The 25,788-nt window shown below is 52.2% G+C and overlaps 1 protein-coding gene across 2 annotated transcripts in view; it reads right to left on the reverse strand.

The window, feature by feature from the left end:
- The window catches only part of PRRX1 (paired related homeobox 1), a 40,212-nt gene extending 15,807 nt beyond the window's left edge, over positions 1-24,405 (reverse strand). Inside the window, exon 1 of one of the 2 annotated variants that reach the window (XM_075760298.1) lies at positions 23,848-24,401. In XM_075760298.1, coding sequence (XP_075616413.1) covers positions 23,848-24,088 — 241 coding nt within the window. In that variant the 5' untranslated portion in view covers positions 24,089-24,401. Of the gene's footprint in view, positions 1-23,847 lie in introns of both variants that reach the window. The other variant, XM_075760299.1, reaches the window with a different exon arrangement.
- Positions 24,406-25,788: the final 1,383 nt, after the last annotated feature.

Raw genomic sequence — 25,788 nt, forward strand, 5'->3', positions numbered from 1 at the left:
TTTTCGCAAGCAGCAGGTGAGAAAAAAGGGGCAAAAAGGGGAAAAAGGAAGAAAAGGAAAAAGGGGGAAAAAGAAAGATGGAAAAAGATGAAAAAAGAAAAAAGAAAAAAGATGAAAAAAAGAAAAAGATGGGAAAAAAAGAATATTTTTTTAAAAGAGAAAAAAAGAGAGAAAAAAAAGGAAAAAAAAGGTTTTTGCCAAGACAGCAAAGGGCTGCTTTGGGGAGGACTTTTTTTTTCAGTCCATACATACGTTGCAGATGAAGCACTTGGCATTTCGGGCCTTTCACCTGGCTGGTTTCCAATCGCTGTGGCAGCCGCAAGAGTCTGCGAACGCTACCCAGCAATCTCCCACCCGTGCCGGGAAAGACTGACTCAAGCTGACCAGCTTCATGAATGTCTCCGCTTGTTCAGGTCCCCACGGAGGCCCACCGTGCTGCTCAGAAGTGCCATTATTAAACAGCCCCATCCCGACTGGATCTGGAAATTCACTTGGACGTGTTTTTTTGGTACGCGGGACCCGCGCGAGCAGACAATGACCGGTGGGATGCGCGCGCCAGCTGGCCCCACCGGTAGGCAGAAACACTGTTCTGAATGGATATTTCATCTGTTTGTTGTTGAAATAATCCAGGACTGCGAACTGCATGGCAGAGAACGACCGTGCCGGGACCACAGGGCGCCACGGGCTGGGAGAAGGAGAAGTGCAAACGACGGCGAGAACATTGAAACCAGCTCTCCACTGGCTGCACTCTCCTTTCGTTAGCATCCAAGAACAAATGCATTTCAACCAAATCAGACCACCATGGCCATCACCCCTACCAAGCAAATTGGACTGGAGCCGCAGCACAGCTTCGCTCAGAAATCCAGCTTTTGACCGCTAATGCATTCTATGGGTCCCTCTTGTTCACAACTGGAAAAACGATGGCATCTGAGATCCAGAAATAACAGAACTTGAACCCGGCTATCAGCATCCAGCCCACCTGCCGCTTCCAAGCGCTGAGCATCCCAACCAGGAGTGCATTTCTCGGATGGGGGATAAAGGACCTTTACATGCCACATTGCTATGGGAGGTAAAGGGCCACTTCCAAACCACTCTCCTTCCCAGGTCCGTGGTTAAAACCTGCTCTTCTAAGGCCAGGGGACAGGGAGGAGGGACAAGGCGCTGCTCGACTCTGGGGGCTTTTTTTGCTGGATGCAGGGACATTCAGCAAAACAGGAGGGCGGATGGGATGGACCTCAGGCTCCAGCGTGCTCCGCACCCCGGCTCTGCGGGTTGCGAAGGGAAATCAGGCTCAGATCCACCTCCATCCTCAGCCTCTTCTGGACGGCGAATGCATTTCACATTAGCTAATAAATTGCTACATCTTATGTTTCTTAGCCTGCTGGAATGATGAATATTTTGGAATGTATTTTGAATGGTTCCCTGCCAGAATTGAACAATCATCTAGAGATTTTAAATCAAAAGGCTGAAAAATGGAAACCTCTGTATTTCCACAAAGTTCACCGCAGTTTGAAAAGCACAACTCCCAGCAGAGGAGGCAGAATAACGATTGTCAGAGCTCCTGCGAATTGGGGCAAAACAAGGGATATGTTGGAAACGACAATCCCTAATACAGAGTAATAATCTCCAGGTGATGAATATATTATAGGATATCTGCTTATTGTTGCCCTTAATCTGGTTGAAATGTCAGATACTTTAACCTGGAGGATCAGACAATTTAGGGGACCTGTAGGGAGACGTGGGTTATCTGAGCCACAAAGCACTGCTTTCGGTCTGGTGCAGGGCTAGCAGACGAGTGCTGCCATTCTAGCACAATTTAACAGAATTTAAGGATTTTTAAAGGCTCTAGCTAATGAATCACATCCATTGCCAGACTAGGCGCATCCTCACCTAACAGAGGAGTATCTGAAAACCAGCAATAGATTTGATGGTTCACCCAAGGTAGCACAGTTGGAGAAAAACGACTATGCACCCGTGCTGCGTCCCGGCACCCTGCTCCAACCGCCGCATCCCACCAGCTGCGGGGGCCCGGATCAGTTCATGCAGATATCTGTCACCACGCAACGAGGGCTGAGCAAGCTCAGTACAACCCCAAAGCTTGGATGCAGAATCTGCATCGACAAAGGAGAGCAGTTAAGTGGTCTTGTCTCATCGGAGCAGCCACAGATGGAGCGGGTCCAAGAAATAAGCTTCTCTCTCCCCTGTGGAGATGGGCTGTCTAGACGCATTGGCAAAGCCACGCCGCAGAGTTTGCAGTGCTGCATCCTTCTTGTATACAGCGTGTCAAATACAGCAAATTCCTGTCCCCCAGCCTGTTAGCTTGGGCATTTTTTCAAACTTCCTAGTGTCAGTCATGTCCAGAAATGCCAATTACATTTAATGAGAAATTTTTAAACAGATTTCCGCCCCCCCCACCCCGGAAAATATCTTAATTTTTTTTTTTTTAAAATCAACCCTCTGGCAAAATAATTTGCTGGTTATTTCATTATGTCCATTTTTACTAACAATTAAAGTAAAAATAAAATGAGTACAAAGTATTTTTAAGCCAAGAAACACTGATTTTTGAATATGAATTGCAATGGAAAACCTGGGAAAAAAATAGTTCTCCAAAAAAATAAAAAACTATTGAACAAAACCTATGGGAGCCAGGTGATGTTTTTCACTAGAAAAACAATGATGTTTGAAGATATTTAGAGAAAGTATGCCTAGCCTCAGGGCCACATTCAACACCATATGTAAGTGTAGGTTTAAAACCATCCCTCTCCAGATGAACTGCAGAATGAGGGCTTTTGCTCCAGATCAAAGCCCTCCTGCAATCAGTAAAAAACCTTCCACCAGGTTCAAGTTCCATCATCAGAAGTCCTTAAAACGAGCTAGAGGAACATGTGTCAGGACTGGTGTAGGTTGAACAGCACGGGCAAATTTGATCTTGCCCGGGGGAAAAGGTGGACTGACAACACGACTTCATGGGGTCTCTGCCAGACTCGTGTCCCTGGAGCCCACACCATGCTCCCAGCTCTCAGTGAAGCTGTGTTTGGGGGAAGAGCTTTGGGAGATGGCAACGAAACCAGCACAAATGCAAAGCTGGGGACGGCAGATAGAGAAGCAGGGTGGGATTTGGCGGCCAGGGAAACTCCCCAGCTCCAGCTTTCTAAATGACTGTGAGCAAGCCAGTCTGCTCCTCTGCGCCTCCGTTTCCTTCCTTGCTTCGCCTCGCCCCTCTGTTCAGACATCCTACTCTTGGAGGACATGTTGTGCCACTCTCTTTGTTGATAATACATCTAGCAGTCCTGTACTTACAGGGATGCAGACAAAAAGCAGATCACTTCAAAATAAACCAGAAGTGGGATGCGTTCACACTACAATTGTGCCATTCATGTTGTTGAGCTTCACAGCACAGAGAATAAATTAAGAGCGAATAATTAAAACACTTGCAGTATATGGTATAAAAGTACACAGCAGCTATTTCACTTCAGTTGCACATGCAAACACTAGCTGGTGTATTTGTGAGTATTGCAGACCACATTTCCTAGCCATCATCAGTGCTAACAGTGAGGCTCCACATCGATGCTGGCTCCACTCTTAACCCTTTGAAGAAAAGCTGTCGGTTTTGATTCATAAATGAAGGCAGATGGACTCATTCCAGGTTAATGGGGCCCCATAGCAAGGTTTAACAGCACCCCAATAGCTGAGGGGGCACCACGGTGTCCCTGTATTGGCTCCAGATCGCCCCACTGCTGCAATGCAGTGGTGCAGTGGCTCCCTCTGCCTCGTCAACCTACCAAACCATCGTCCTGGGGCCTGGATGTCTGGGTCGATTTAGACAGAAGCAGCTGTGGGATGGGCTTTCCACTCTGCTGCACCAATGGCATCCCTCGACAGGACTTCTGAAATCACCTCGTCTCTAGGAAAGAAAGCTCAGCTGCTCCTGGCTGCTCACAGAAACCTTGAGAGCCTTTGACTTCACTTGGGCAATCTCCACCAACCTCTTTTGTCGCAGGAGTAAACGCATTAGTGAGCGTGCAGGTGGCCCCCCCGTCAGAGGTGGCTTCCTCCCTCCTCCTCCTCCTGCAGCTCTCCATACATCTCCTGGAAAGAGGTACCAGGGATGGACACCGTAGCTGAGGCTGAAGGCCATATCCTGCCAGCCTCAGGTCCCACTCATGTGCTGGCAGCGCTGACAGCAACGCCAAGCCGGGACCGGTGAGCAGCCAGACCAGGCCTGCATCCCTGCAGGCACATTCCACCTCTCCAGGCTCCCCCTTGGTCACAGAAATTGAATTCCAACGGAAGGACTGAGATCCCAGTATGGGCATCCAGTGTCCTAATACGCCAACAACTGCACCTGCAGCCAGGTTGGAGCCTGGATTTTCTGAGACGGGTCACTTGGGAATACCCTTCAACTTTGGGCATGAGGGACAACTACAGCGCAGTGCTGGGTGGACTGAAACATCCCCCACGCAGGTTCTGGAACATGCATATTGCTATGCAAAGACTATTGCTGTGCAGCGTGGTCTAACAGAGATCAGAGCACCCAGAGAGCCACAAACCAGCCTGGAGAGAACTAAAGCAGAACGGTCTGGTCCTGAAATAGGTCTTCTTCTTCTTTTAAGCGCAGCTCATTAAACGTTTGCTGGAAAAACAGAAAAGCATTTTCCACAGAAAAGAGGACATCCAAGAAAAGCCCTTTTGGACATAAATTGGCAAGAGGCTCCCAAGCATTTATCTTCAGCATAGAATGTGCTCTGTCAGGAGGGATGTAACTAACAATACGCTGAAAAACATGCCACAGACTTCCACTGTATTTTATTTGGCGCTAAGGGGTTATTCCTCAGCACAAAGTATTTGCAACTGGCATCCGTTAAACAAGAAATTACAACCTTCAAAAGACCTATTTAGCGTCAGCTGAAGAAAGTACGGAATTTGCCATCGGCTTCGATGACAACAGATTATGCCCCATAAAACGCTGCAAACAGACTCGGCTACAATGCTCGGCGCGAGCTGCCAGTTCGGTCGGGAGATCGGGGACTCGGCGCTTCCTGCCCCTCCTCGGGAGGCTGCCGCCTGGTATAGGACTGGTGACACCCCTCTCCCCGGCCCTCCAGCTCACGTGCCAAGTTTGGCCACAGGGCTCGAGACGCAGCAAGCTGATTTCTGCACTGGCCTTGCAGAGCCGATGGGCTTGTGCTGGCTCTAGCCAAGCTGCAAAGAACCTCCGAGTCACCCAGCAGCACCCTGCTCCATTTGGAGCACAATACCCCAGGCTTGTTAGCCCCACAGCTCATTAGTACTGACGAGGAATAAGAGGGAAGTGTCTCATTCCTCTGGGGTGGATGTTCAGCTGGGACAGACTGCAGTCAACAGCATGGATGGGTCAGGAGGGCATGGAACCCAACGGGTGGGTTACCTGGCCCAAGGTGGTGATTTGGGAGCTCCATCACCTCCTGATCCCGCATGGCTCAGCTACATCCCAGGATGAGACAGCTGTGCTGCCCCTGTCCCACGGGATTACTCCCAGCTCTCCGAGAGGAGGAAAGAGCTCTGCCAGCAAACTCCCCAGGCCCTCCAACCTCTTTCCACTGGGGCTTGCTGAACGCTCCAGAAAAGGAAACCTCAGAATCAGGAATCCTTCCCAGTGTTTGCTCGGGACGAGCACCATGTCGGTGCAGGAGCAGGCTCTGAAGTGCTCTGTGGAGAGCGTGTACACCCGGGGAAGGGAAAGACGGTCACCCGGGCCTCTGCACCGGGCCAGCGCTATCTTGAGTTAACCTGGAAAAAGCGAGAGAGATTCTCGGTCCAGAAACAACCACTGCCTCAACTCTCGGAGTGGGCTCCAGAGAGGTCAACCTGAGCTAGGTTTTCCTGCTGCAAACCCGCAGCCTGCTCAGCGAGCTTAAAATGCTCCTGTCCCCGCGCTCTGCAAGAACTTTACTGTTTCCTTCCCCAGCCCGAGCGAGAGAAGCACAGCTAGAGCAGACCTACACAGACAGGGGTTTATTGGGCAAAGACCCTTCGTTTACCTTGCCCCAACAGGATATTTAACCATTTGTGGGACTTGTGCAGCAACAACAAAAATGAAAGGGGGAAAAGGAGACGTTTTGCACATAGCTGCAGCCTGCGGCAGGCAGCCCGCCCCGCGTTAGCACGGGCGCTCCAGCGCTTGTAAAACCCAGATGCCTGCACGGCGCCTGCAGCCTTTGAGTTAAACCCTGCTCCTGCACACCCTTCGCACGGGATTAACTGCAAACCCAAGGAATTGTCACTTGGCTTGAAATGAAGTGCGTCTGCGCGTCTTTACCAGGCTGGGGGAGAACGGCTGGCCTTGCCCTGGCTGTGCCACCCAGTGTCAGTCACGCACAGCAGAACCAAAACGAAACGTTCACAGACCATAAGCTGGACCCTCCCAGAATCACACTATTGCCTCCGTAGCACACTGGCATCGAGACAGGCTCTGGACAGACTGTGCCTTCTCTTGGTGCACCCTCTGCTTTTTTTAACTTTGAAGCTGGCTGAGTCTCAACCTTCTGACTTACACACACTGCCAGAGATGTACTTTTTTTTTTTTTTTTTTACCCCGGGTTTTCACATGACCCCAGAATCAGGAGCTTAAAAAAATTTAAATAAATAAAAGAATTAAGAGCCACAGTCCTTCAAGGAGTCACAGCAATCCCGAGACTGGACTTTGGTCTGGACTTTGGCACGGCACGTTCATGGGGTAAGCGACAGTTCTGCCATAAAGGCTTCAGGCACTCTGTTAGCGAGCCAGGCAAAAGCTGGCATCCTGGTAGTAACGGTCTATCGTTAGCCAGTTGGCCCGATTTTAAAAGCTGAAGTGTGACAGCTAAACCCATCTGCAGAGCCCTTTCACGCTCAAGCCACTTGCAGTCAGGCACTAACTGCAGGCTGAAATGCCCAACTTGAGGCAATCGTGCAGAAAACCTCGGCCATTTCCCGCTCCAGAAGTCAGACGGCATTTTCGACGGGGCAGAGTCGTCTCCTAGCTTTCTGTCGGGGGAAAAAAGGCCTTTTAAATTTACTCTCCTTACACAGAGACTCACAGGGAGACCAGGCCAACATCGTCAAACGATTGTATCGGAATCATGTTTTATTTCCCAACATCTGACGGGAAGAAGCATATCAAACCACATGTCATCTGCTGCCGCGGGCTCGTTCCTGCCGAATTCACAGCAGATGCAGGGACCGCTCCCAGCTTAGACGCTGCTTTTTACTTCGCAGATAGTTTAAGTGCCCCTGATGAATAGAGACACTTTCCTGAATCAAAAGCAAGAGGAAGAAAAAGCTGAGTCTTCACATAAATTAAACCCAAGAAATATTTTGACCAAATCTGTTCGCAGCATTAGAAGGATTGCAGGAGCTGGAGATGAAAAGCTCCTTTTAAGCTGGAGAATTCATCCCCGATGAAGGGTGGATGGGTTACTAAAACAAATACTACATTTCACTCTGGCTAACAGCACTCTGATCTTGCCTTACGTGAACAGAGGAGACAAAAGCGCTCCCAGTAACTATCATTTACACACAGCTGACTTCAAGCCCTCTTGCTCGCTGAGCCCAGGCTGTGATACAACATGCAGGTTTCTCCCACAAACCCTTTCTGTTGCTCAGGCATTTGTTCTGCAGCTACTCCGGCAGTTTTATTGGATCTATCACCCAGGCACAGAGATAGTAAGATAATAAAACTCCTCACCCCTGGGCACCGGCTGTATCTTTCCTTGATTACCTGCCAGCCTGTGGCCAAAGTCAGAGTCCCATCCTCACCACCTACCTCGGGAGACTTGCCACTGCACTCACCCAGAGCCACGTCAAGAGAGATGGGTGCCCACATCCACCCCGTAGCTCCACCACCAGCTCCACCAGCACTGGCTGAAACAGGCCAGGCTGCCCCAAAACAGTGCTGAATGCCTGGAACTGCCTGGCCGGTTCTGGGGTATCCTCTCCCGCTCAGCAGTCCCTGGTACCCCAGCATCAATCAGCCTTCCCAGCTTTCAGGTACAGCCTGTCACCAAACCCCTCCCGTGCCTCCAGTTTTCCCACAGAAAGGGATTTGACTTCTCTGAAATCATTAGAGAAAATGAGCCTGGGAAGTTTCAAGGCGTGAAACCCAAGCACTTCAAAAAATTACTACCGATAGTAACCAAAGGGGTAATACCTCCCGTGTTTGCTAGAGCACAGAGCACGTTTGCATGGCAGAGATACTGCTCCTGAGCTATTAGGTCTCCTGCTGTAGGTCTTGCTTTTAAACTGTAAGATTAAAAATGTGGGAAAGGTTGTCAGAAAAATCCCATCGAAGATCTCTACCCCTCTCCTGGCTTTCCCTCCTCCTTGCTCCCTGTGCCGGCTGAGTTCAAGGCAGGCTGTGTCCTGCTCAGAGCGTGGCTTGCCACGTTGGAGCAAAGCAAATCGAAGACGGTCCTCAGCCCTTTGAAGCAGCCACAACAGAGAGGACACCCTCTCCCCAGGGACACGCCGCGCGGGGCTGGCCCAGCCACCGGGACAGCCAAGCCAACGTGCGGCAGGAAAGAGGCAGCGATGGAGGAGAAACCCTGGGCCAGGGCTTGCACCAGCTGCCTGAAGGGGAGAACGCATCCTCGGATGGGCTGCTCTGGGCACCCAGCCCCTTGGAGGTGCCTTCTAAAAGGGCAGCCCAGCTTCCTCAGCTAATTTCAACTTACAACACGACATGCTTTTTGCTTCTGATCTCCCTGGCAGTTTTTGAGTCATTGGCCAATTTCGATCAGAATTTGATAATTTGAACAGGAACTACAAAGATAACTCAGCTCCTAAAATTTTCTTGAAAACCCATTGGCTCAGGAAAAGGAAAGAGGCATTATTAATGCCGGCAGTGAGAGACCGAGATCTTACAAGACCCTCTAGAATCCAGACCAGAGCACGTCGTTGCTCTGACAAAGCCAAGGGAAACCCCAGCAGAGCTCAGCCTTGACTGCTCCGTGGACATCCCAACCTGGAGGTGCACAGCGGCAAGAGCATCATCGCCAAGGGCTGCCTCCTTCCCAATCACACCCCATCACCTTTCTCGATGAGGCCAGAGCTGGGAGAGCCCAGGGCTCCGACCTGGCAGCCCAAGCCTCAGGTTTCGGTCTGGCTGCACCGGTCTTTTTCACTATGAAATAAGGAGAAAGCAGAGACTAAGGCGGGGGGAGCACAGCACCAACCGCATCCGTGCGCCTTGCGAGGGAGGACACACACCCCACGCTCCTGGGGGACCCCAGCCACACCACACTGTCCACCCTTGTTCCCCTCCCCTTTCCTGCTGCCACAGACCGTTCTGTGGGCTGGGACCAGTAGATGGCACCAGAATAACAGAAAAGCCCCTCCGTTCTGCCCTCCGCATCCCCCCGGATCCTCCCGCAGCATCACCCCCAACGCGACTGGGCACGGGGCACTGGCAGCAACCGATGGCTTTCGGCTCTCTACTTTAAAAGCTTGTTTGGAGCTGACCTCTAACAGGACTTCTAAAAGTTTTAGCAAACAAGTTCAGGAGAGGAAAAAAAAAAAATAATTCAAAGTGGTTTCTTTCCTTTTTGAGGCTTATAAAATCTTTATTTTGCCCCCAACATAGATGCTGCTTTTAAATGAAAAACAGAATCAAAGTGTTTACCCAAAGCATCTGCTTTCTCCATAATTGCTTTAATTTGGAGGTTTCCCCCCCTCCAGCTAGAACCAACAGAAATTTCCTGCCTGCTGCAGTTGATCAGAATCTGCATTTCTCAATGTACACACAATTCACCTGAGAAGTGCCTGGCTACGTTTTCAAGTATGAAGGTGCCCTTCTCTTTGGCCCTTGTGACTGTCGACATTGTTAAAGGAAAGTCTAGTACTTCTTCCCAAGCAGCTTGTGCTATTAATGACAACATCCTTGACCCCAGTGGGGTGAGCATCCTCTCAACTCACTCAAAACAAGCAACAGGACCAGCTCGGCTCAGGGTGGGCATCTCCCCCAGGAAGTACCTGCCGCTCTCTTGCACACCAGGCGTGCAAGAATTTTTCTCTTTACTGAGAGGCTGCCCTAAAGCAGGATTAACAGCCAGGGCACAGCCTGCGGCAAAATCCAGCCACGTTGCAGCCAGTTTAGGATGACCCTACTCACATCCGTGCCTTGTGGTACCTCCTGATCAGCAGTGGATAGCCACGTTTTCAGGAGGAGGACCTGGGCGACGATGATGGTGGTCTCCAGGGATGCTCTCTGCAGCGCAGACAGGACTTCCCCAGTCCTCAGCTCGGCTGTGAAGCATGACAAGGCGTACCCGAGCACTGCACGGTGACGCCAAACACCTAGGAGCTGTGGCCATGGCAGTGCCTGGGGGAGTTTTAATGTGCTCATGGAGGCGCCAGGAGTTTTTCAGAAGCTTGAATCCTGCCCGGAGTCAATCTGGGACAAATTCAGAGACCTTCTGACTTTTCACACCTGGGACTGAGTTTTGAACATGGCTTGGCCCAGCTCAGCAAAGGTTTCAAAAGGAGCTTAATTATTTTGATCTTTCCCCCCCATCCCCATTATTAGTCATACCGAAGCAGAGCGTAAAAATTCCTCCAAACCAAACCATTTGCCAAACCATTTCTCGGCAGACTTTTTACTTAACAGCCCTTCTAGGAATGGAGTACATCTGGAAACCTCCGCACCTCCATCCTCCTTGGCCAACTGTGTGTCCACGAGCACTGAGCATCGGTGCTGGGAAATGCCCAGCCCGGGGGGTGGAGGAAGGCTCCCGTCCCCGTAGGCTCGGTGGCAGAGCAGAGGACCAGACACGAGGGTTTCATGCTACAAATGCTCCTGGGGGGAGCCGCCTTTCCGTAGTTCCTCGGCTATTCCTGATTTCAGTGGGCTCCTCCCCAGCTGGTGACAAGCGAACGCAAAACGGAGTGCAGACACGGGCAGCAAGATATGCCTCTGACCATCACGGCCCTGCAAACCCTTTTTCTCCCTTTCCTTGGTGCCAGCCCTGCACAGCCATCTCTGACCTTCCAGGGGGCCCACCCTACCAATTTGGAGCCCCTCTGTCCCACGAAGATGCTAAGTACGTTCATCCCCCTCCCCACCATTGATTAGATTTGCAGCTCTCCCTGTTTTCCTCATTTTACCCAAAACCGACGGGGTTGCGATTACAAGAGACACCGTTCACAGAGATTCTCAACCTGGCCAGAAATACCAGAAATCTCATGCAACAGCCTGTTTTCTTCAGAGCCGCAATAAACTCAGAAGAGGTCCCGAAATACGAGAGCAAGTTGGGCTATTTCCGTGTCTGATGTTCGCCCTTCGTAGCTCTGCAGAGGTTTTCCTATCTCTGCTATTCGTAACAGAAGGATTTTGGAGTGGGGATTGTCCTATAAATGAGTGTGGCAGCTGGTTCACATAAGAGCCTGAGATGAGGACATTGCTTTTCTTTTTTTGTTTCTCGCTATGTTTTGGTTCAAACCTGTAAACAGACTCGCACCGAGTGGATCTGCGTTCTCCATCTGGTCCTGTGATCCAATTTCCTGGCAGGAATATCCCTGACATCAAATTGCACAGGAATGCTGCAGCGCGTCCATCCGTCCCACGGCCAGAGCTGAGCTCTTCGGTTTGCCGGTTTCTGTGCGAGACCCGGCCGTAGTGTTTCACCCAGTTAGCCCGGCTAGCGAGACCAATAACTCATGGCTGACAAAAGCAGCTCTTCCAAAAGGGCTTCCAGACATTCACGGATGGAGAAGCCAACGCTCTCCTTCAGAGTTATTTCTAGTGATTACATAGCATCTCACAGTTAAAAAAATCCGTGTTTTCTACCTCCTTTGAATGCACGTCTGGCTTCTGCTCCCGGCCACTGGCTCTTGTTCTACCTTTCTCTGATGGATTAAAAAAATAAAGACCTCTTCGTAGAGAGTCACAGAAACAAGGATTCAAATCTATCATCACAAGTGTCTGGAACAGCTCTCGACGTTGCATGGCCCGAGAGGGACAGCGAAACGTCACATGAACAAAACAGGTCCTACTCAGAGCAGGGAAGCACAGCAGAGAGCAAAGCCCTTCCGAGGAAGCCCGAAGAGCAGCGCTGTGCATGCAGCAAGAGGGGCTGGGAGAATGGGGAACCCGGCACCACCGCCAGCGAGAAAATCAGGAATGAGCACTCAGCTCTGCACAGAGTGCTCTGACCCTCCGAGAACAAGGTGTCCTCTTCACTTGCTCGCTGTAACCTCCTGCAGACACAGGCTGTCTCTGGCTGGAGGAGCACACAGCATTCACGAAAGCAGACACAAGCCTGCCCAGACCGACGAAGGGCAGCTTTTTGGGATGGTTCTCTTGCTAATCACAGACTGGTTTGTCTTTTCAATCTCACCAGCTACTTCAAGCCCACAACGCCCAAGCCAAAAGGCACATCTAGGAAATCTCTTGCCGTGTTTCCCAGCCGTGGGTCACCCCCAGTGAGCGTGCCCCTTCCCCATCCACATGCTTTCCCTCAGCTGGCTGGGTCCCTCTTGCCCCACAGGCACTCCAGTTGAGCACAGCACAGCAACCTCCATGGAAAGTGGGGGAAAATTGGAGGCAGCATCATTGTGCTGGCCAGGACAGATGAAACACAGGGTTAAGCACACAGGCACATTCCCACTAAAGTCACACAGTCACTGAAACTTGGGGAAAGGCTGTCCGAGAGACCCTTCCCTTTACACGTTTGTCTCCATCAGATCTGTGCTTGGGGTCTACACAGCATCCCCACACCACCTCTTCCAGGGTTTCCCTACCCTCACCAGACTCGGGAGGATTTCCCTACCAGCTCGCTCACATCTCCCTTACTACAACAGAAGTAGGTGGGCTTGGACATCAGTTTATACCCTCCTCTTCTTGAGCTTAAGCACCTCTTCCTTCCTCCTAAACTTGATGCTGGAGCTCTCCTTACTCCTTTTCTTCTCTGGACTTCTTTTGACTCGGTTTGCATCTTCCTCGACATGCAGCATGCCCAAGTGGAGTCCACCTGGAGCCTTCTCCGTGGCCAAGCACAATGAGAGGATGTTCCACAAACGAGGCAGAATTACAGGAGATGCTGGGGGTGAAAAACATCTGCCTCTCCTCATAAAGATGCGGCGGTTTGCATTGAGCAGGAGAGTTGGTTCAAGGCCAGGCGAGCAGATGGAGCCACAGCACTCCAGTGTAGGCTCCTCGACGTCAAATTCATCCTGTTATAGACAGTAGACTGACACTAGCGGTCACTCCTTTGCCACCCTCCTTTACAGGGCACCACGCAGAAATGCACCAGGCTGTGACATGGGGGAGGTCTGCTCCGTAAGCTCATCAGAGGAGCGAGAGCAGCCACTTCCCCCAGCAAGCCCAACTCCCCCACTGGGAATCACTGGCGGAGACGAGATGGATCCATCCCGTCAGGGACCCGTGACTGGACCTCGCAGAGCACGTCCCGTGGAGGACCGGCTCTCCCGCAGCTGGAGGGCTTGGCCGGTGGTGGGGCATTCAGAGGAAGGGTTAGCACCAAAATAGGTCATTAGCGAGCGACGTGGGGTTCTTCATTCTTCTCCAGGCCCCTTGTTTTCCTAAGGGGAATGCCTCAGAAAACCCAGTGGGGGGGAGGAGGAATTTACAGTTCCCTTCCAAAAACTAGTCTTTGTTTGATCATTTTTTTAAATGATCGAGTAACTTGTGAATACATTTTCTGATGATTCCCACATCCTCCCAGCTGGAGAACGGTTCATGAACAGACTCCAAACTCTGTAAATGAGCTTGTTAGTCATAAGTCTTCAAACAGGCTTGATAAACAACTTTCAGCCTGCAGGATAGTCATCAACCATTCTGTCTGCTCAGTCTCCTGACACTAATTTATTATTTACAATGAGAGATCCCTCTTCTAAATCACAGGTGATTGTTTCTTTTTACTGATTAGCTGATTTTTATATTTTTTTAAGAGGACAAACAATGAAAAACAAATCACAAACAAGCAATGCGTCACAAGCACTTATTCCTGAGCAGTTCCCGTAGTTTCCATGAGACGTATCAGCAGTTGTCCAAATGAAACAAACTGTAAGTAAAGATCTTTTTGGCCAAACCTTCAAGACCACACTACAGCCAAGAAAAAGAGTGCGACCGTCCCAACCAGCCACTGGGAATTTCATTGCCTGCCGCCAAATGCTCCAGGGATCTACCGGCACGTGTCGCACTTTGCATCCTTTGGGTCTGTGGAAAGCCCGAGCATCTCAAGATGTTCAGGAGATCTGAGTCTGCATGCAAAAATCTACCACCGAAAACTGTTTCACCCCATGGATGGGTTCACGCAGCAAACACAACTCGCCCCAAGGGCATGGGGTGCACTCAGGTACACCTGAGCAGAAGGTGGGTTCTCTGCAGGAACAAACTTGCTGGAAGTCGCTCCAGTTCATGGAAGGGGATCTCCTCAATGCTAATCAGTTAATTAACACGGAAGGTGGTCGATTAGAGACAGCGGCAGATGAAATAGCAATTTGCTGGGGGCAATGCAGAGGGAGGAGAATCTTCCCGAATTGCTGTTAAAGCCAAGCTCTTGTATAACACGCCTCTCGCAGATTCCAGTTAGAGGCCAGGACCATACCCAATTACATCGGCAGGAAAACTACCTTACCAAGGCGAGCTTGGTCAAGTCATGGCAGCAAGTATACAGAAAAAAAAAAAAAGACCTCAAGACTCTGTGGCCAAGGCACTGAGGCATTTTGGATCAGTAAAAGGCAGACTCGGTCATTCTACTGGGCCATCTCTACTGACATTTGGAGGAAAAAAAGCCCCGCTGTTGCAATTTAGATTTTGGGTGCGAGTGTTTTCTGGGTAGGCTGCTCCCAGCAGCAGCAAACACCGTACCCTACAAACCTGCCCTGCGGTACCCCAGGCAGAGTGGCCCTGCACTGCCTGGGGAACACACGGAGCAGACAAATGCCTTCCCCAGCAGGCTGCCTTGGGTGTGCACATAAAATCCAGACCTCTGTTTCCACCGCCACCTTGGCTCCCCACCCCTGATCCACGGAGAGGTACAGACTCCCATCAGCATTCAGAATGAAGGCAGCAGGATGCAGAGCTTGGCTCTGGACTGGTCTTGAAAGCTTTTTTTCTCTCTTTCACTGCAAAAATCACCAACACATTTGCTCTGACAACCTCGAGCACTCAAGACCGGACAGGCTGCACTAACTCATGTCTAGACAGCCTTCCCAGTGACGAATGGGAACAAACACGCTCAGGAAAGAGACACAGACTTGTCACTAGCTTTCTCCAGCACGGGAGACATCCACCCCGAGCAGGAACTCGGTGCTGGATTCACAAACCTCCGCTCCGTACCTTCCACCCAGGGGGAAACGCGACGCCGCACAGGACGCAGAAGGATAACGGGTATGAAGTGTTACCGGCGTTTCAAACCACAGGGTGGGGAGTGTGCTGTAAAGCTTTACGGGAAAGCAGCCCAGAATTCACAGGGACAGGAGCTGCCTGCAGAGCCACCGGCCAGGGCAGCCCTTTCTGCAGCACCAGGCCCAGAGCATTAACACTCTCTTTTCACTGTTACGGCTCAGGCACTTTTCCTTATTGAAGTCCAATCCATCCCCGCAGAGCCCTGACTCTGCTGAGCTGACATGGAGAAGTGACGGCTCTTTGAAAGCTGTGAGCATGATTTTTTTTTTTCCCCCCTCCCAAATGTTGGTTGTATTAATGATGCTTCCAAAAAAGACAACGACTTCCAGAAGCACTGAGACGGTCTTCACGGCTTTGCCGGCACACTGGCTGCGGCACAGCCCAATTCGCCTGCCACAAACACAACAAAACCAAGAGCAAACAGCAGACTACTAAAGGTCCCCATGGGTTCAAAACCTACCCAACCTTGACTGGTCCAGCACCTACAACAGCTACAAGAGAGGGATGGAAGCTACTTGGATGGTGCCTTCTGCAGCCACCCACCCAGCTCCATCACCTGCAGGCACCCCGCTTTCTTCCCAGCGCTGGTCCCCTCCAGATCTGGATGCCATTTTCCTTCTCCAAGCCTGCCCACTCAGCAGCTGCTGCTGGCGATTTTGTCTTGCCCCAGACGCACAGGGCCACGGATAACTTTGGGTTTACTTTGGTCAAGTATGCCACAGGAGGAGTTCATCCGCTGGTGGGCTCAGAGCAGGAAGCAATGTCCCCAGGCTCCTGATGAATTCCAGTTCTCTGTGCAAGAGCAGTTTTGCTGCCTGAGCAGCTCATCAAGACGCAGAGATGGTCCTAGCCAGATACCGAGCGGCTCTTTGGACGTTTGCCCTGCCCAGCAGTCTCGCTGACTGGCTGGAGTTTCTCCTGTAGGAAAATTTCTCCAGCCAGAAATGGGGGAAAATTTGGGTGGAATATGAACTGGATGCTGCAATAGGATGTAGTGACTTGTTAAGAGCATAGCTGGCTCCCTTCACCTCTCTTCTACCCTTCTCTTCCAGGAACACAAGGCACCAGGAGGTCCTGGACTGCCACTCCAAGGCAAATGTTCACTTCATATGGGCACGACAAATCCAGACTGTCTGGGACAATGCTTTAAACACTGGCGTAACCTTTTCTCGGCCTCTAGAGGGGAGAGAGGAGCCCAGAAAGCTATGTAAGCTGAAATAGATGCTCACTGGCTTGCTCATCAGGTCCCTCTTCCCAGCTCTGGCCTTCGCAGACTCATCCTTGCAGATGCCGGGCTTTCCACTGCAGGAGGTGGCCCTCAGCTTTGGTGCTGCTGCTCCCTTCCTTGCCTTCCCAACCAGCATCCTCCAGATGTTCTCATTTGAAAGAAACTTCTCTCGAAATTATGCCACCATAGTCCCAGCAGACATGCAGTGCACCTCTGCTGAGCTCCCATCCCCACCTCACAGCATCCTGAGGTCCAGCAGAAAGAGTGCAGGAAAGGAAACGGCAGGTTAGGTACACACCACGCATTTACAGATCAACCCAGGAATGACAAATGTGAGCAGGACCAGCAAATCTAGGAGTAACAACTGGAGGACTGTCCTGGAGGACCCTCAGACCCTTGACTGTAAGAGTGCTGCAGTCACAACACAGGGTGACAAAAGGACTAAGCCTTACAGACCTGTGCCATGGGGCTGGTGGCACCCACATCTATGCACGTGGGAGCTTCCACTGACACAGTCTGGAACGCAGAGTCTCTACAGAGACTCTCCAGTGGCTAGTAAGAGGTTGAATTTCTGCTGCATCTCGCCCTCAGGGGAAGGCACTGCTAGCATCCTTCTCCACACCCCATGGGACTGCCATAAACCCCACCAGGATTTCACAGCCCTCTAAACTGCCTGCTCTCCCACCAGAGCAGCCAGTGGGTTCAGAAGATATCTCCTACGTGTGGAGACCACGTGTGTTTTTCTTGGGGCAACCAGAGTAGAAACCTACACCCTGCGGATAAAGCCACAAAAACAGATCAAAGTCAGATCAGAGCCTCGGACAACAGCTCCTCCAGCCAGGCTGTGATGATTCTCACTTCACATCTCCACAATCTGCCCCGAAATCCAAGCCTCCTTCAGGAAAGGCGAGTAGGGTGGGGAACCAGCAATGCAGTGATTCATCCTCCCAGAAACAGAGGCTCAAGTCTGGAATATTGTGACACTTGGTAAATACTCGTGATGTACTTCATTATGCAACGGAGGCCCAGCAGGAGCACGGCTCCCTCAGGGCTACTTAATATGGGTTTCAAAAACTATTAAATATATCATAAACAACTTGCAACCAGGAATAAACACCTACAATCCCGTCAAGCCATTCCAGTGATGTCAAAAACCATGGGAGCAAACTCAGTTACTGGGGGGGGGGGGGAGAAAGAAGAATATATACTTGAAGGAATTATGACCCTGTAATTCTGCGTCTGCCTTGTCAAACGCTCAACCCTCCCAGTCCCTACTGCTAATAATCCGTCCGCACTCTTGCTCTTTCCTTCCAGGCTTCTGAACGTCACATATTTTGATGCACGTTGCACCTCTGCCGAAAGGCAAAAGGATCATGCCCCTGAACGCAGGCAGCAAAACTCTTTCATGCCTGCACAGAAATATTCCGCCGGCCCAAAAAAACAAGGGTTTTTGCATGACTCAAGGCTGCTGGTCAAGTCTTTAAACACTAATACTCATCAATTGGCATACACATAAGCAGTCCATTGAATTGCATGCAATGACTCGTGTGAGTAAGGATTGCACAAATTAACCCTGCGATAATATTTTCCCATGTGATCACTGCTTTAAACATCATCAAAAAGATGGAAAATAGACTGGCTAGTAGTGGAAACTCGGTGCAGATGACAGAAAGCTGATGTTCATTAAAAGCATTCTAGCAGTTTAGACCAAACCTTTAAGTTTTATGAGAGATTTCAAAATCTAATTTTCATGGAAATGTTTTCATTACATTAAGGGGGGGGGGGGGAAGTAAAAACCTACAGCAAAATCTTTTTCGAATTAAAAAGTTGGAAGCTTTGTGCGGATGGATTGAAAACACAAATACCATCAGCAAATTATGAGACCATGAGAACCAGGAAGCAAAACTGATTATGATCAAAAAAAAGTGAAATTCACAAACAAATAAAAGTCAAGTTTCACCCGTCAAAAGGAGGGCAGCAAGGCCAGCGCTCGCAAACCGAGTCAGCTCCCTCCTTCAAATTCACATGGCTCTTTTCTTTCTTAATAACAGTATGCTGTCCATTTTTGTTTGGTTTTTTGGTGCCTTTATTTTTATTTAAGACTCCAGGTTTGTGACGGAGTAACATTTCCATCTTTTGCCCGCATCCAGAAACTCCCTGTGAAAAACACAAAATGTTTTTCCACTTCAAACCGCAGGATTCAGAGATGTAAGAAAAATATCCAACGCTGTGAGATACTTGATGGAATAACCACGCACCAGCCAGCCTGAAATTAAATAGATACGCCCAAGGAACATAAATTGAAAGCGGTTAATCAAACTTTTAACTGCTCTGTGCGAGTTATGTGTTTTTCAGCCTTTATTCCAGTGAACACTGTTCACCCTTCCTGCAAGAAGCCTCTAGGATATGCGCAGTACAACTGGCACGCGTAAAGATCGCTCCCACAAGAAAAAGCAAGCTGTTGTATTTTTCACACGGATAACATAAACAACAAGTGCCTTAAAAATAATATTGATCTGATCCTTATTTTTTTTTCACATCAGCTGCTGGAAGGGGAAGATTGATTCTGGAAAGTCTTTCTTGGCAGCATCTTGTGAGGTTGCTCACTGCTGCGTGCGGGGTTAAAGGCACCGGCCGGTTTCCCTGCTCACCCTGCGTAACCTGTGAGCATCAGCGGAGGGTTGCTTCCTCCAGGCTCTCCCTTTGCCCATCAGCTATGCAGGACAGGAGAGGAAGAAAATAGCCGCTACATTTAATCAATTTACCCTGCTTCCCCCCACCCGTTTTTGATTCTTTGTACATTCCAGGTCTACAATCTCAGCATCTTCTGGGAATAAGGGCTGTGTTTTACTAACAAAAGAGCTGCTTAGTACTTCAAGATAAAGCAAAGGTTTGCAAAGAAAAACCTGCAGTTGTCTCCCCCGCTTCCTCTCAAGTTCACCCTCCATGTGCCACAGCAGCCCACCGACTCGCTTTTCACATTTCAAAGCGGTGGCAGAGCTTTTCCATCTCTTTTTAAGAAAGCACGGGGGGGGGGTTTTGTGAAGGGCAGTGACTGCAGACAACCTTAGGATCAGAAAAAAAAACCAGCAAAAAAACCAATTCAATATTTACACACCCCCTTTTACTCCTACAGCAACCTCACTCGTTCTGATTAAAAAGAGGTAAATAAAGCATAAAGAACAGCCCTGTGGGAGCAGACCAAAGGTCCTCCAGCCCAGGATGCTCTCTCAGACTGCCAGTAACAACAGTCAGAGGGTACAAGCCCGGGCAGCAACGGAGCAACCTCTGCCCCAGCCCATCCTTCCAGGCTCTGAGACTCTCGGCTCCCTGAGCCGGACGCTGCCTCCACACACTGCCGCAGCGAAGAGCCAACCTCAGGCCCTTCTCCTCCCTGAATTCGTCTTGTTCTTTTTCAAAAGCCCTTCTATTTCTGGTCTCCATAAAATCCTGTGGCATCGAGATCCATCACCAAACAACGTGCCGGCTGAGAAAGCCCTTCCTCGTGCTCTCAACCCGCTGCCTGAGAAGACAGGGCTGAAGCCACCACAGATGCTCTGCTTGACCCATCCTGAGCAAAGAAACCCACCTTCTCCTGGTCACCCCAGCAGGGTTTCTGCTTCCTTCGGAAGGAGTAGCAGTGGCCGAGGGGGTCGCGATGCCTGCCGAGACAGAAGCAGTTGTGGGGAGCCGCAGGCAGCCTGCACCCCAGCTTTAATCGCAAACCGGCTCTGACAGCCCGAAGTAATCTGCCAACCTGGGAGAGAAGCGCAGCCCCCAAACTGCCATTGCTTTTATACAGAAGAAAAATTAAAGGACAGTAGTAAGTCCAATATGCAGAACTCATGTGCGTACTGGACCAAAGTGGGGTTTATTCATTCCTCACAAAAGAAATCCGAGCATAACAATTTTTCTTTTGCTGCTCACACTTTCTCCGCATCATTTTACAAGCCATCAACAGTGAGACTCAAACAAACAAAGAAAAAAAACCCACAGAGGTCAAAAATGCCAACTTAAAAAAAAAAAAGGCTAATAGCTTACCAGCTCTGGATTTGGAGAATTAACCCCACTCAGAGCCACAAGCCCTGGGAACCCACCGACAGGTTTCTGCCACCCCCGAAGGGCACGGGAGCAAGAGAAGCCGATTGCTGGGAAGCTCAGGGGTCCCCTCTGTTGAGCTGGGACGCCCATTTTCATCCCAATTTTAGCCGGAGTCAGCGAAAGCCCTGCTACCAAAGGAAGAGTCGGTTGTATCTTAACAGGTGGTTTTGCAATGAAGAGGAACTCGGATTGCAAAGCCCTCCTGGCTAAGTGGCAGAGGCAGGGAGGTTTGCTGTGAATTCTGTCAGCTTTTTTAGGGTACGGTTTTCAGAGCTGCAAGTTGAACTAAAGTCAATGAGAGCGACAGCTTCGCAGCACCACTGAAAAAATCAGCTCCTCAATATGCTGACAGTTCTACCTGTAAATATTACAATCATGGCTACTCCCAGGGATGTTCAGTTTTTCTCTGTAATAAGAGAAACATTTTCTCCTGAACCCCTTTCAAATGAACTAGTAGTGAAATAGTTGCTTCAATCTCAAATGTCCAAATAAAACCTTTTGTCACTTCGGCGGCAAACTTTTTCCCTTAATTTTGGATTATAAAAATAGTGCCAGTAATTTGGCTTTTCACGTCAGTTTGGGACAGAAATCAGTGACAGACTAGCTGACTTTCCTCCAGGTTGGAAGAACATTTTTAGTACTCTTGAGACATTCCACAATTTCTCCAAACGGCTTTTACCTTCTCTCCTTTAGTAACGTAGAGAATAACCGAGCCCTGCGTTAAGCTTTTCCACTGAACCAGCTCTCATTTTTCACCAAGAAAAGCTCCTAACTCTATTGCACTGCCTAGCTCCTGCAGTCCTTTTCCTGCACGGATTGCAAAACACTTCACAAAATACATGCAATGGGTGGGGAAACTGAGGCACGGAGACTCATGGGATCTGCTAAACGCATCGGTGAAAGAGCCAGAAAGCCCAGATGACAGCTCTGCCCAATAAACCAGGGAGAATTTATCCCCAGTATTTTTTTTTCTTACTTCAGAATACTTTTAAGACTTTTTAAATTTGCCGCAACGACATTAAAACTTCTACAGCATTCAGAAAACTTCTAATTTATTTGAAGCTGTAGTTTGGTCCCTGCTTGGCAACGCTGGCTGAGAAACACACCCTCAGACTGGGATTTTTTGGTCCTTTTCATGCTGCAAGAGCAGGGTGGGTATCAGGGAAACACAGCCCCTCTTTTCCAGGCTGGCCGAGCCAGCTCAGGAGAGCTCAGCAGTTGGCAAGGGGCAGCATCAGGAGTAAATCGGGTCCAGATAAAATATGATAAACCAAGCCGGGGGGAGGAATAGAAGGAAAAAAAAAAAAAGTTGTCTACGTAACTTGGTTAATATCTCGGGGACTCTCTGGCCGCAGTGTTGCAGCACAGGGAGCTGAACCGGGGGGTGTGGGGAGCAGCAATCACTGCCTTCCCCGCTAAAACATACACCTTCAGGGCCAGAAATTGCATTTTCCAGGGTCCTGGGAAGGGAAATTTTTTAAAGCAATCTCCCAGCGGCAGTCGGTCGGTCGCGGCCCGGCTCCCCGGGAGGGAGAGGAGCCGCTCCGGCAGCCGCGCACCGCTCGCCCCCTTCCCGACCGCGCTCCCGCAAGAATCCCGCAAGAAACCGGCCTCGGGGTGATGCTTCCCCGCCCGGAGAAAATGCCTTGTCGGGTTTAAGCTCGGGGATCCCACGGATGGTTCGTGTAAGGAGCAGATGATTTTTTTGGAAGGCTCCTCCCTTCCCCAGCCCGGTTTCCTTCGGGATACGGAGAAAGCCACGTCGGACCCGCGGGGAAAAGAGGGTCGGAGGCGGCTCCCGGAGGAAAAAAAAGAAAAAAATAACGAAAAGAGAACGAAAATTGCAATTTCGTTCGCTTTTCGGTTTGGGTTTTTTTTTTTTCCACCTTTCGCCGGCAGCTGCAGGGCAGCATGCCGGCCCAGGATGGGGGGCTCCCTCGGAAGAGGCTCCGTGTCCGCAGCCGTGGCCCCTGCCCACCCCACGGGAGACACGGCGGGATCGGCCGCAGCCAGCCCTCACCCACAAAGAAAATCGCGGCCAGTCCCTGCGGCTGGGGATTTTTCATTTTGGGGGTTTTTTTTGTTTTTTTTTTTTTTTTTAACCGAAAGCAGAGGGAGGGTAAGGGAGGGTTTGCTGGCCCTGCACTCCCACCTCACCCCGCTCCGCCGCTGCTCACCCTTCCCGACTGCGCTGCCCTTGGAAAATAACAAGCTCCGCTTAGAAAATGCCGCGCAAGCCGGCGCCCATCCCCGTGCCCTCCAGCCGCGGGGTTATTGTTTTACTTGCGCTCCCAAGCGAGGACCCGTTGGGACGGGCAGTTCAGAGGCAGGTCTGCGCCCTGCCCTGCCCGCCGGGGCTGCAAAGGGCCTGGATCAGGCCCGTACCGGGAGAAGCGGGGCTCGGGGAGGAAGGGATCGGCGGCTCCGCTTTGCAGCTCCGCACGCACCCTCGGGCTGTTTGCGAGCCGCGATGCTCCGGGCAGGTCGTCGGACAATCGTCCGGTCCCCATCCAGACCCCCGAGCAGCTTCCCGGTGTCCCGCAAATCACGGCGCCGGTTCCAGCTCCGACGGGCCGGAGGGACGGGCGGATGGATGGAGACTCGGCCGCCTGCCGCGCCTCGCCCCGTCCAGCCAAGCCCCGTGCTCAGCCCCCTCGACAAGCAATGGAAGAAAGGGCTCAGCTCCCCGGCCCGATCCTGCCCGCCCCGGCCCCCAGGGCTGTTCTCCTCCGAAGGGAGACGGAGCAGCGCGGCGCGGGACCCGACGAGCGCGGCACGGCGGCGAAGGGCAGCTCGCCGCTCCCCCCTTTCCCAGGACGCGACTAGGGGAAAACAAGCATTTTCGCACGCTGCCAGCCCCGCCGAGGGCAGGGGGGACGCGGACTCCCCGCACCGGGCACGGCGGGGAAGGCCGGCTCGGAGAGCGGGGCGAGCCGGCCAGGGACCGGCCGGCGGCTCCTCCGGCCGCTTCCCCGCGGGAGCCCCCTCGGGGCCGGCACCGGCCGCCGCCGCTCCCCCGGCTCCGCACCGGGAGGGGAGCGCAGCGCACGTGGAGCGGCCGCAGCGGCCCCTCGCCCCGGGGGGGGGGGGGGAGGGATGGACGGGGGGCTGGGGTGGGGGTCCCCGCACTTACTGTCCTGCTGCGGGGTGTCGCTGCCGCTGGTCAGCCCGGGGGACTCCAACAAGCTCCGGCCGGGCTCTCCGCCGCCCTCGTCCGCCTGGGCGGCCACCATGTCGCCCGCCTCCTCCAGGTCCAGCAGGTGACTCACGGAGAAGTTCTTCTTGGCTTGTAAATTGTCCAGGCCGGCGGGGCCGTCGAGGCGGGCAGGCAGCAGGGCCTGCCTCTCCATGGCGTGGGCATAGCTGGACGCCATGGTGTCGAGCGGGGCTTTTCTGCCCTCGCCCCCCCCGGGCGCCCACCGCCCCCGCTCCCCCCCAGCCGCCGGCCTTTCGAGGGGGGATGCGCAAGGACCGAAGTGGGGGGGGGGGGGGGAGGGGGGGGGAAAAACGGGACGGGACCCGACGGCGACGGGAGGGGAAGCCCGAAAGGGAGCGGGCAGGGCCGGGCTTAAAACATGCCGGAGGGAAGAGGCGGCGCGGCCGGCTCGGGGCGGCGGCGCGGGGTGCGGGGAGCTGCCGCCGGCCGGGAGGCGCAGGGTGGCTGTGGGGCCGCTGGGGCGGGTGCGCCCCGTCCCTCCGCCTCCGCCGGCTCCCCTCCCTCCGCCCCTGCGCTGCCCTCCCCTCCCCTCCGCCCCGCACTTCAAACGGCGGGGGCGGCTCCGCGGCGCTCCGGCCGCGCCGGGCACCCGGGGGAGGGCGGCCCGCGGGGCCCCGCCGGGACGTGGCACCGGCGGCCTCCCCAACCCCCCGGGACGGGGGTGGGCAGCGCCAGCCCCGCCATGCTCATTAGCTCCTGGTGGGGGGTGACTGGGGGAGCCCTCGACTAGGGGGTGAGAGGGGTCTGGGGGTCCCGTCCCCCATCTCCCCCCTTGTCAGCCGGAGCTACACCTGGAGGGGAGGGTGGGCAGAGCCCAGGGGAAGGCTCCCGGGGCAGGGGAGAGGAGCAAGAGGGCAGAAATAGTGGAAATGAGAAATGCAGATGAAAAGGTGACAAAGAGAAATGGAAGAGAAAGCACAAACGGTAGAGAGGAAAAATAGCGAAAGAGGAAGAAAAAGTGCAACAGAGAACTAACAAAGAGAAGACAGACCAAAAGGAGAGCAAGAGCAGAAGAGGAAAAAAAAAAAGCCAGAAAGACAAACAGCAAAGAGAAAAAGACAGGAGGAGGACGACACACTCAGAGGTCCTCAGGCCAGCAAGCAAAGAGGTCCCAGCAGCTTGGCCTGGCCAGCCCCTGTGGCCAAGGACAGGTAGAGGTGCAGGGAGGCACCCCCGGACCCCTGCTCAACGCAGAAGGGTGCCAAGAGCAGCGGTGAGGGGCAAGGTCCTGCAGGCCAGGAAAGGCCGCTGCATCCCAGTGGCTGGAGCCTGGGCTCTGAGCTGCCACAGCCAGCCCAGAATTTCCATCCCCCCTGATCTGGGGAAAGAACATTTGATGCCATCAAAGGGCTCCAGATTGAAAACAGATGTGCTTCCCCAAGCCTCTCCATGCATTTAATTAAGGCACAGGCATGGAGGAGACATTTTCATCATTAGTTTGCTTTCAGGCCCCCCCCCTCTGGTCCCGGTTTACCCTTTGCAGTCTCAAAGACCCAAATGAGCATGGCAGGGCTGCAGGGCTCTGCTGTCCCCAGCTTGGGGGCAAGTAAAGCCAGCGGGCACAAGCTGGAAAGGCCAGGAAAAGCACTGGGGCAAGGTTCCATGCGCACACACAAATGTGTGGGTGTATATACACCCAAAAAATGCTGTGTGTGCATCTACATACAGCGCAGTGTGTGCCTCATTGCATACTGGTGTGGCCCTTTTTCTGCACGTGAGGGAGTATTTGAGTGTGATGTCCTGCAGTACATGCCCACATGTTGGATGGGGAAGGAGCTGTGTCTTCACATGGGTGCGCAGGGCAGTATCTGGCTGGTTCTTGTGTGCTGGCATCTCGTACCCCAGCTCTCCAGATCT

This window comes from Balearica regulorum, chromosome 8, assembly GCF_011004875.1.
Source record: "Balearica regulorum gibbericeps isolate bBalReg1 chromosome 8, bBalReg1.pri, whole genome shotgun sequence".
Classification (NCBI taxonomy): Eukaryota; Metazoa; Chordata; class Aves; order Gruiformes; family Gruidae; genus Balearica; species Balearica regulorum.